The sequence below is a fragment of the Panicum virgatum genome, chromosome 8K (assembly GCF_016808335.1).
Source record: "Panicum virgatum strain AP13 chromosome 8K, P.virgatum_v5, whole genome shotgun sequence".
In the NCBI taxonomy this organism is placed as follows: Eukaryota; Viridiplantae; Streptophyta; class Magnoliopsida; order Poales; family Poaceae; genus Panicum; species Panicum virgatum.
Genome location: NC_053143.1, coordinates 14,011,069 through 14,022,866, shown reverse-complemented (window position 1 = coordinate 14,022,866; position 11,798 = coordinate 14,011,069). Strand labels below are relative to the sequence as shown.

The 11,798-nt window shown below is 45.6% G+C and overlaps 1 protein-coding gene across 1 annotated transcript; it reads right to left on the bottom strand.

The window, feature by feature from the left end:
- Nucleotides 1–11,023: 11,023 nt before the first annotated feature.
- Nucleotides 11,024–11,521, bottom strand: LOC120645479. The gene has a single exon (XM_039922262.1). The coding sequence runs from the start codon at nt 11,519–11,521 to the stop codon at nt 11,024–11,026; it is 498 nt and encodes a 165-aa protein (XP_039778196.1).
- Nucleotides 11,522–11,798: the final 277 nt, after the last annotated feature.

The window sequence follows — 11,798 nt, the reverse complement described above, 5'->3', positions numbered from 1 at the left end:
ATTAAAAAAGAAGTACATATATTGATAATTGATTGGCTAGTTAGGGCTTAATCCACCGTGGCCCTTTATATTTATAGGGTGGCGAGGTCTTGCCATGCAAGAAAAGCACCCAATTCAACTCATAATCAACATGGACTCGCTAATTCTACTCGAACTCTCGGTCAGTCCAAGATGCATGTTGACCCGACCGACTTGATACACCGACTCGGACTCTGACTCAGTCATGTAGCTAAACATAAACCGAGTCGAATTTGGCCGACAAGTCGGCTTTGATCTATCCATGTCGGGCTTGGTCGAGTAAGCCTAACTCAGCTAGACCGACTACAGGGCCAAACTTGGCCCGACCAACATGAAACTCCGTGTACAAAGTCGTACCGTGACTGCACGAGGCATTGATTGTCCGGTTCCGATTAGGATTCCGACTGATTTCTATGGATTCCGATTAGGATTCCGACTGACGGACCAAGCAATTATTGTGTTGACGCAAAAATCTGACGAATTACTGTTTCATTGAGTATTTTCACCAGCGGTCTACAATTGGACTTGGTGGTGAAAATGGGTATCACCATCGTATCGGAGTCGGAGCATGGGGTGAAGGCAAAAGAATAAAAGGCATGTGCACTTTCTTCCCCCACCGCTTGCTCCCTATCTATACTCCACCCCACGCCGGCATGCCCCACATCCACAACTACGCCCTGGGTGCCCTGTGCCACCACCGCGATGCACGGCCACGGTCCCCTTCCTTGACACGCCGCTGGGCCCTTTCCTCAAATGCTGCTGGCACAAATCGGCAACATGGGGCATTCCCCCGACCTTGCTGATTGCTGCCGACCACCATCTCGATGCAGCCGCACCGACCTCGCTGCCCATCCAGGCCTCCGCGCCATGCTCCTGGAGGTGCCCGACTAGGCTTCCCCCGACCTCACAACCCCGCCGGAGGTGCTCCGATACCGGTGCGCCTCCTTCCATCATGCGGCCCCCTTCCCTGATTGTCGGCCTCCATCCTCAACCGCTTCAATGAGCACGCCGGGCTTGTCCACGATGTCCACTTCCACACCACCCTATCGTTCTTCGTCCCCAGAGGTAACCCGCTATAAAGAGAGGTAGCAAAGCTCGAGGATAAGAAGAATGAAACCCTAACCTGTATCCAGGACTGGTGTACCGCCATGTAGGAGGCAAGAGCTAGAGTTGCTTGGGGGAGGAAGGGCACCCTGAGCTCGCCTTGGCCTCGACAGCGCTCGAGCACCCTGGGTCGGCCGTCGCCATGGCGCTGCGGTGGGATCGACAGAGGCGAAGAAGAAGATGACTCCACCAACACCGGGGAGGGAGAGCGTGCACACTTTGCCTTCCCCAGATTTGATTAGTTCTGACCATTCGCCGGGGCACCGGGAACCTGCGCTGCCCCAGCCTGGCCGACGCCCCCCGCGCCACATTGAGCCATGTGGATAATGGCCAACCCCTGCGCATCGGTCGCCAGCAGACGATCCAGGATGGTGAGGCACTATGCTTCCTCGCATAGGACATGGACCTCCTGAAGCAGGGCTGCCGCCATGTCCTTCACCTCTAGGATCACGTCCAGCCAGAACGCGATGACCTCCTGGGAGGGTCTAGCCTCGGCGTTGTGCACAAGGAGGCAGTCGTCATCATCACTGGTCTAGAACCATGCCGGGCGAAGGCGAGCCTGAAGTGGGGCGAGATGGCGCCGAAAGAAATCCACCGCCACCATTACTGCCAACAGCCCATCCTGGCTCAGCGAGGTGATCCAGGCAAGGGCCGGGTTCCACCCGGCTCCCAGCGCATGTGCCTCCGTCCAAACGGGGGGTGCTCATCGCCGGACTAGGAGGGAGGCGGAGGTGCTCGGAGTTGTTGGTGACCACCATGTATAGCCTTTGCCACTCCCAGATGTCCCACTTGTCCCGGAGCATCATGGCAGTGAAATCCTAGCATCGCCTCTGGAAGTAACTGTTGACGCCTTTTTTGGTCAACACACGAACGCGCTAGATCGTGCGGCGCGAGGAGGGGCTCCTTGCAGCACCTCCTGCATGGAGTGGTCAGACTGGTCAGCGGAACCGGTCAGACCGGTCGCCGTGCAGAATGGCGACAATCCGACGAACGCTCACCCGGGAGGGACCCCGTCGGGGCAAACGCGCGTAGGGTTGCCCTAGGCTCGGCAGGCCAGCTAGGGCATCCTCAAACACCATGGAGACGAGAGAAGAACAGCATGTCAAGATTGGAAAAGCTAGGGTAAAGATAAAAGGTAAATACAATGAAAAGTAGATGTATTTGATAAGTTCGATCGGATTGGATCCCCTCAATCGGCCGTGACCCTTTATATTTATAGGGAGGGATGGTCTTATCCCATTAGGAGTTGAAACCCTAATTAATTTCATGTCAAAATACAACTCCTAACTCGGACTGGGCTGTCCAGACCGGTCTGACCGCCCTAGCCAATCGGTCTGACCGGTCTGGGTTTGGGTCAAATCTTCCCGAAGTCATAACTCTCTCATCCGAAGTCCAAATCGGACATTCCATATATGCATTTTGATCGTTTCGAAGAGAGCTATGCAATGGTAAAGTCAAATTTGCATTTTGACAAAGTCACCGCGACCGGTCTGACCGGTCTATGCATACTGGTCAGACCGGTCTGCACAGCCGTGCCAATTTTGGTCGTCAACATATGCCCCCTGTTCTTTGGCAAAGCTTGCATGCCAAAGAACACTCTTCTGGACCAAAATTGTCTAAGGGCAATGATCAACAATACATCGGCCATTTTTGTGCTAAGGGCGATAAAAAATTACCTGCCATGTCTTGCTTTACTTCAAGTTGATGATGAAACAATTTGCTTCGGTCTCCAAATTTTCTTCATGGCTACTGGCTTTGTTGGCTCGACCTCCACTTGTTTCTCCATTGATTCTTACTTGCGCAAATGTTGCAGCCTCCTTTTTTGGGTGTGAGATAAACCTGAGGGACACCACCTCGGCTGTAGGTACTTTGAATTTTCCTTCACGTCCTTCTCACCCTTCTTGCTGCAATTAAGATCATTTTCGACCAAATTATTGCTAATCGGTCTTTAGGAGATACAACTTGGATACATAGAAGGATATTGAATATAATATAGTTGTATATACATGCTACTATAATCCAAAGGTGTATAATAAAAAGGATACGGCCAAAGCCATGGAACAACTGGTCTTGAGTATAACATAGCAGCATAGTTACCTTGAGATGAACGAAGATCCAATTGCTCGCCTTTCCTTACTAACCTTAGCCTTGGCCAAGACTACCCTTTTCTATCTGGGGTCTTAAGCTAAGATCAAATGCTACTCGCTTGCATACACATCAACTAATATAAGGCAGAGATGATAACTTGCGATCTAAACTCTAATTCTAAATAAACAAACAAAGAAAGTCTCGAACACTTACAACCGAATAAGCATCCGTCAAAGTACAAGCGGAGAAGAGTGCCGACAGACCCGGCACTTCCCCCGACTCCTCCTCACTATCCTCCTCTTCTTCTACACCTCCTAGTCTACCTATGCATCTAGGGTGAAGGCCTCAAGCTCCAAGGGAGAAGGTGAGTTGAGTTGGGTGCGGTGTGTTGTGTGTTCCTATTCTCACTCCTCCCCTTGTATTTATAGGAGGGAGCCACCCTGGGAATGCAGCCAATCCTCCTCAAACCGCCTTCTAGAGCCAATAGGGAAGTGACACGTGGAAGCTAGAGGCGAGAGGGCCCAGTGCTAGGTCAGCCGACCAAGAGGTCGGCCAACCTCTGGCCACCGCCTTTTGCCCCCAAATTTGGACACGTGACTGATGAGTGGTCCCTTAGGTTGGTTCTTGGTGACTTGGCGCGAAACTATGTCGGTTGCATGCCCTGGTGGGTCTATGGATCTTCTTGCTCGCGTCGGATTGGTCGAGGTGGAATTGCTTCGGATCGATGATGTGTCACGCGTGTGGGCTGGGTCTCCTTCTTGTGTGAGCTGCCAAACATGCCCATTTTTTCCCCTGGGCTTGCTTATGCTTGGCCTAGGAATTTAGTCCTTCGATAATATGCTTGTTACATGCAGTTTTGACCCAAATTTACCTGCACACATTCTCAGACCAGCATCTGTGGAATTCATCAAATAATCATCCTATGCTAACATTTATTCCTTCTGATGCTCAACTTTTGCACGATAGTTGACGGTCAAAATGGGTCGTTGGTGACTGTCAACAAGATCCCCCACACTTAGTTCGTTGCTCGTCCTCGAGTAAAGCCAAAGGCGGACCCGACTTCATATGACATGGTACCTGCATACAGATTATTCTGAGCTTTACCCTTACCTGTGAATTTTGATGTGTCTACCATGAATTGTTTGGGAAGTTGAAGAGCGGAATGGTATTGACTTTAGTCTCCTCCACTTTCCTGCCATATGTCTGGGGTTTTGAAAATATTTTTGTAGAGCCCAACCATAACTTTATTTCCCTGTAGGATCTCTCATGTATCTCACTGTGTATATATCCTCACCAAAGCATTGCCTCTTTTCATCCTACTTCTAATGATGGCTTATGTGGAGCTCATTGTAGGGGAAATGGAAGCATGCACTTGTGTCACATATATTGCAAAATCAAACAAAGTATCCATCGAGATGACAAATCACACAAGCTGATCAAGATCGTGCACATATGTGGAAGGTGGATGGTAGATGGTGGAAATAGAATGAAATACTCCTTTTATGAATCTCTCTCCCTTTTATTTGGATAACATGAGGACATGGCTATATTAATATACATATCCCTTTTTTTTCTTGGACCTTTATGTGTCCAATTTTTTTTTCAACACTAGGACCTTCATGTGTCCCTATTTTTTTTGGGTCATGCTTCTTGGGTATGCCATCTTTTCTCTCTTTTTTTTTTGAATAGCTCATGCCTCATTTGAACAATACTAGAGAGAGAGAGATCATTAAACATGGAGTTTTATTTTGTGGACGGATGGAATGGCATAGCTAACTTCCAGTGTAGAAGTTTAGCTGGTGGAGTGCACGTGATCTTGATCAAACAAGTATGAAAGACATCTCACTAGGGTCACAAAGTTTGATGAAGATCAAAGAAACAACAAGGCACATATGTGTAAGATTTGTATCATGAAGGTCAACATATGGCTTTGGTAGGACAAGCACGTGGAGTTGTAAAGCTATGGAGGTTTTCCTTTTGATAAAAATTTCCCAGACACATAAGCAGATAAAGCAAGGATTCTTCCATCAAACCATATCTCACTGGTCAACAACTTAACAATTATGGGTTCCCTAAGATATGATTCACAAGCTCAGGCTTAGCAAAGAATAAAAAGTACGCAAGCCAACCATTGAGAAGCACAAAACCAGAGGATACCTTGAGTTTAATTTTAATGATTAAGCATGGCTTCCATTTAAACTCATAGGTTGGGGAGAGTATGAGGGATAGAGTGCAAAAACCGTCGCGATGAAGATGAGCAGAGTTAGTGCTAGCCAGCCAAACCTGAGGTTACACTGCCCAATACTAGCTCTGATTCATCTTGGCGTTTTGCATTCTAGTTCGTTCAGTATTGTGCACGTGTTGTGGGAGATCTCGAGTGTATATGCATGAAAGTTCTGAGAGATCTCCCCCACACTTGTTCTTGTACCTGGTGCTTATTCAAAAACAAAAATATGGAAACAAACTAATAGCTCTACCTGTTTTAAGAACCAGGGAGCTCCTAAAATTTTATTGAAACTAAAATTTAATCTCACCAAGATACTTACTCAAGCAAGGCTAAACTAAGATTGCATCAACATGAGTATGTTGTGCAACATTAATCCAAAACCTTGTCTTACCTTTCCATTTGAATTCAGCTCATCGACTCACCCAATTGGATTTGATTTTTCTGCAAGGGTTAGTCCATATATGCAACCAACATCTATGCAAGTATTAACTCCAGAACATCAATCAAACTTGACACAAGGTCTAGTTTGACTGAAGAGGACATTTTAATCCAAACATCATGCTTGATTTAAAAGGCCTATGAATGTGTTTCATGACACACATTCAAACTAGAGCGTACGAGGATAGATAAAGGGAGCACGAAGCATGATTGAGCATTATTCAAACAAGGGATAAGTATGAGTCCTGGTGATCCTCGGGCGACCTCCCGGCAGGGCTTTGTTTAATGTCAAAAGCAGGACATTGAGAGTACTTACCATGACATTTTGTTGATGGAGATAATGTTGTCACCATGGCAACTCCTCTCATTTTTTTCATATTTTTTTATAGAGCAAGATACGAGGACATACACCAATTCCAGGACAAGATATGAGTTGAGAAGGGAACATACTTTGGAGTTTGCAAAGCTTCAAGTGTATAGAGTTCAGGTCTCCTTCAGTAATTGTTCCTCCACCAAGACATATTGAGGCGTTGTAGTCGGTGTAGCTCTCATGTTCGTAGGTATTGTTTGTCCGTCATTCTTCTTGATCTTCCCCTAGAAAGGTTAGCGACCAAAAATACCCAAAGGAAAACTATATCCTAGAACATGCTCTTGTTCTTTATTGAAAAGGAAAATAAATAAGTAAATAAATAAATAATAGTCCGGGCTATCTCCCAGCAGTGCTTTGTTTCTGGTCATAAGCTCGACCATGAAAACCCTTGTAGCCATCATTGGTGATGGGTCATTGTTTCACCACCAATTGTTGAAGCTAGCTGCAAGGTTAGTGCCACGGTGCACCCACGAAATCTGCAATGTTTATGATAGACATATACATCTATAACCAACCTCCTGAAGATTTTGCAAAAGAGGATTATAGGGTGGCTGTAGTCCTTTGTGCGTGCACGGTGCACTAAGCGTGCCTGACTCTTGAGTTGCATTGAATGTGCATGGTTTATGTGGTATATCCAGAGTGAAGTTCCCATGCTCATGTGAGAAATCCTTTTCGTTGGACTCCATAGTCGGCGCCTCACAAAATTCTTTGGCCCATGATTTCTCCATCTCAAGAGATTTATCATCGAAGCTCATAGTTGTAACTCGATAAAGATCGAGAACAACGTATTCAGGGCCAGCGGGAAGAGGCTCGCACTCGATCGAGGGGGACGATGAACGTTCATCTTCACAAAAGTGAAGGCTATCTTTCGAGTCGTACTCTTCAGAAGATTCTACATCTTCCAAGAGGACAGGGTCGGATGATATGAACGGAGATGTATGCACCAGGGAAATGCTTTGCCATAGGATTTTCTAAACAAGAGGCAGCAGTGGCAGAAGCATTTTCCCTTAGCATTTCATCTAGGCTCCCATGAGATGCTAAAAGTTTTTCTAGCGGGTAGCCTAGGAGAAGATCAAAATCGAGGATATCGTTGATGTAGAAATCCAAATGCACCTCGATTTTGTCTACCATGATAGGCACGTCCCTTGCAATCCCCCGACATTCAAAGAATAGTTCGGATGGACTTTTAAAGTATTTGTTGGTCGGTGGTTAAAGGCTTGTTACCCACAAGAGTATCCAAAAGGTACTCGGGTATAATGCAAACCTTAGCAGTAGGGTCATGAAGAGCTTCTACGATATTTCCTTTCATAGAACAAGTGATGGTTGCAGAGGTTGGGCTAATCTGAATTGCTTCGGAAGCACGCTTTGCCTCCTTTGACCAATCAATTGAAGGTGTATGGCGGGAAATTATATCGAGGGTCTCATAAAGACACATCGATTTCATAGGCTCCTCGTGCCAAAGATGATTTGAGGTGTTTTGGATGTTTCGTAAAGTGTTGGCGCCTACCAACGTCACCACCGGTAAATAGCGATGACGCCCGCAGACGCCAATTTTGGATGGCAGTATTTCACGTACCACGAATACATCCGCAAGCACACGGAATACCACAGTACCATTTTACCCGAGAGTATACCGGGGTGTCATTTATATTTCCGCAGGGAAGGCGGTGAGTGAAGAGATATATATAGACCAGTTGATGAACTTTATCTAGATTGGATATTCTCATGCATAAACAGGGGTAAGATAATAACATGGTAGGAGATATTGTGACACACACAAACTACGCTCTTGGATAAATAAATAAAAGAAAGATAAAAGATGCTCTAGGCCGGGAGCAAGGCAGAAGTTAGAGCTCGAGTCAACTGTGCTAGGCTAGCTACATCTACACTTTCTCATTGGTTAGCTCGTCAGAGATTAAACTACACAACAGGGAGATCGCTATCGAAGCAACGGGAGGAGCCCGTACACCCCGGCAACTTTATGTACCTCCTACCCCCCATACCGAACGTGGAGGATTACTCAGGCTCGGACAGGGCTATCACCACCTGCCGGCTACCTCTACAAACCGTGGGTATAGTTGACATCCAGCAACTCTTAGCTAATCTAGACACCATGTCTACACTAGTAAGGGATACTCTAGCGTCCCGCGCGGAGCCCCCACCCTCCGGATGGACAGACATCACACTAGAGCAATCATACGAATACTGCAGCAGTTGATAGAGTTCTAAGAACAAAAGACTAATCATCTCCAGCACAGGGCGATCATGCAATGCAAGCATTGAATAATAATGCAACCATGACAAGAAGCATATAACCGATAACTCAAAACATACTTCAAGCAGATATCGGTAACCATAGTTTAATTCTATTATGAACGATCGAATATTACAAGAGAGAGCTAAAGATGAACCCATACCAGACTCTCGAGCAACTCCGGCGACTCGATGACTCCTAGACTTCTCCTAAACTCCACTAAGCCTAAAGACTATGCAAGATGAGCAAGAGAGGAGAGGTGTGAGGTGTGTGTGTGTCCTAATTCTCTACCCCCCCCTTTGTATTTAATGCAGGGAGCCACGGGTGAGAACCACTTCAACCGACGTAGGGGACCAATGGGGAGGCGCCACATACCTTGGTTGAGGCGGTGGGGCCCACGGGCCAGGTTGGCTGATCTGTAGGTCGGTCGGCCTGCCCGGGCCACCAACCGCCCCCAACTTCTTATGGCAGGCCGTCCTGGGGCTCCTTGTCTGATCCACGTTGGGGTTGGCCTGTCTTGACTTCATTTGGATTGTTTCTTGGGCTACATTTGGTCTATTTGAGCCTGAATCATCGTTCTGATATTTTCTGTGATTTTATGTCGGGCCAAGATGTGCTTGCAACCTGCATATTAGCTCCAAAATACAACTTGTATTTTCTAAAAGGTAAAGTGTGGTTTAGGGACTTTATTGACTAAGGATGCATGTAAGAAATGCAAACTCTCATGATTTTCTGATCAAGTTGACGCCTGTAAATAATCGTTAGTTAGCGTCAACAAGATCCCCCAAGCTATCATTTGCTCGTCCCGAGCAAAGTAGGACAAATTAGGTTGTTGATCAGAAAATCACTTTGGCTCGTACCTTACCTGTCATGTCATAGTCTGAAGTAAAGAGATTCATCTATAAGCTTAAATGAGTTGGCTATCATACCTTTGCACAATTACCTTTCTCTTGCATGGCGCTTTTTAGCTGTCTCCTTGTCTTGGTCTATTGAGAGTTAGAATGGTGCATAGAGTAGTACTTACTTGCTCATAGATCCGCAATCCATCTGGAGATACTTTTTTGAAAGATTTTTGAAAACATGGCAAAGTTCTCAGAATAACTCTCTCGAGGCACTCAACTTGTATTTCCTTACCAGGGCAGTATCTGCCTTTGATCTTTCCTACTAGTACAAGCCTTTGTGGAGCTCAAGGTAGGATAAGAACGGGCACACTTGTGTTCTATATGTACTAAAGTCAAAGAGATGATCCATTGAGAAACAAGTCATGCAATCTCGATCAAAAGGTGCAAGTGTATGAGTGGATGGATGGATGGATGGATAGATGTGGCTTACTGCTTGAGGTAATGGCTTTATCTCTCAAGTTATCCCAGTGTCTCTCTCTTTTTTTTTGAGACATGGTTACCCCTTTTTTTGTCATGCTTCCTTGGGATGCCATCTTTTCTCTTTTTGGGGCAACCATAGTCTGACTTTATTTTATTTCAGGGATGTTCTACGAGAGATATCACCAAGACATGGAGCATTTATTGATGTGGAATGGATGGATGGTGGTGCCAATTCTCAGTGTAGGAATGTAGCAAATGGATGGGACGTGTACATGATTATGATCGAGAAAGCATGAAAAGCATCTCACTAGGGTCACACAATTTGACAAAACTCAACAGAACAACAAGCAGCATATGTGTAAGGTTTTTCATGGAATATGACATATGGCTCTGGTAGGACATTGCATATCACTGGGAACTTGCCTTTTTAATTTTTTTCGAAAACAACTCCAGACTTCAAGTATCACTAGAACAAACTTGCACAACCTTATTTACCATATCTGAACTCAAAACAATTTAGACTTGGATCAAGCATATGCAACCCACAGAACTTTCAGGTTCATTGGCAAGATATTTGCATAACCAACGGATTTAAACTCGAGAGAACTCTCATTTTCAAACTAGGCACAACAGACATGATAGAGCAAAGTAAAACTCATCCTTTCAACTTATCATAAAGAGTTAAAACATTCTTACTGCGCATGATGAAAAAGGGAAATAAAGCAGTAATTTTTTATTTTGTTTTTTGAAAGTTTTTATCGTATTTTATTGAAAGCAAGTAAAGGGATACAGCTGACTTAGGGGGGGGGGACCTCCCCCAAAATATCTCTTGGTTTAGGGTCCGAAAAGCAAGACCTTTCTCCATACCTGATCAGGTTGAGGTCGTTTCGTCCGTACCTGGAGAAGTAGTAGCAGTCGATGACGTCTTGTTCTTCTTGCGCCATACCTTCTTGGTCTTCTTTGATGGCGTAGTCGGCGCAGGAATAGGATCATTAGGTGTATTAACCTTTGTTTTACCCTTCTTCTTAGACCTTTTTGAGCTCGCTGGATCTTCTTTCATAAGTGTCCTCATAAAAGGTATAAGACTATCTTTCTAAGAGGGTGTAACTTCAACTTCTTTAATTTTTTGAGGATTTGGCCCAAATTTGACTCGAATCATTAGGCATTGCTCCTTCTTGGGTCGGAAGTCAAATTTCTCCTCTTTACCATTTGATATGAAGTCGGATTTCTCCGGACCCAACATCAATATGTGCATCTGCTGTATTGAGGAATGGCCATCCTAGAATGAGAGTAGTCTCCTTCTGATTATCCATGTCAAGTACCACAAAGTTGACTGGGACAAAGCAGTCCCGTATTCTCACTGGGACATCCTCAGTGATTCCTTCATGGTGCCGTACTGAGGAGTCATCCAGTTGCAACTGCATGGGTGTTGGTGTCAATTTGGTGTAGTTGAGTTGGTCAAAGACCGCCTTCGGCATCACACTAACACTGGCTCCTAGATCACATAAGGCCATGTCGGGGTTCTGTGCCCCTATCGAACATCTAATAGTTGGGAATCCTGGATCCTTCTTCTTCTCGGGCAATTGTTGAAGTATAGCTGCACTGCATGCCTCAGTGAGCTTGATTACTTCAGTAGTTGGCAGCGGTCGCTTGTTGTTGATTATGTCCTTGATATAGCGAGCATAGGTCGGAACCTTCATCGCATCCATCAAAGGCACATTGATGTTCACTTGTTGTATTATCTCAACAAAGCGGTTGAACTACTCATCTGTACTTGGCTTCTTTGCCCTCATAGGGAACGGCAATACTTGAGTATCATAAAATTCATGCGGAGCTGTCTTCCCTTCATGAACCTTCTCGGGTTCCTCTTCTTGAGGTGGTTCTTCTGCCACCGGGCTTGCCATCTTCCTGTTGACATGGTTAGGATAAGGCAGATCTTGAGTAGTTTTACCTCCTCGTGTAGTTATCGTCTTAATG

Bases quoted from the DNA above. Each gene is read 5' to 3' on its own strand.
- LOC120645479 (XM_039922262.1), bottom strand. From the start codon at position 11,521: ATGAAGGTTCCGACCTATGCTCGCTATATCAAGGACATAATCAACAAC.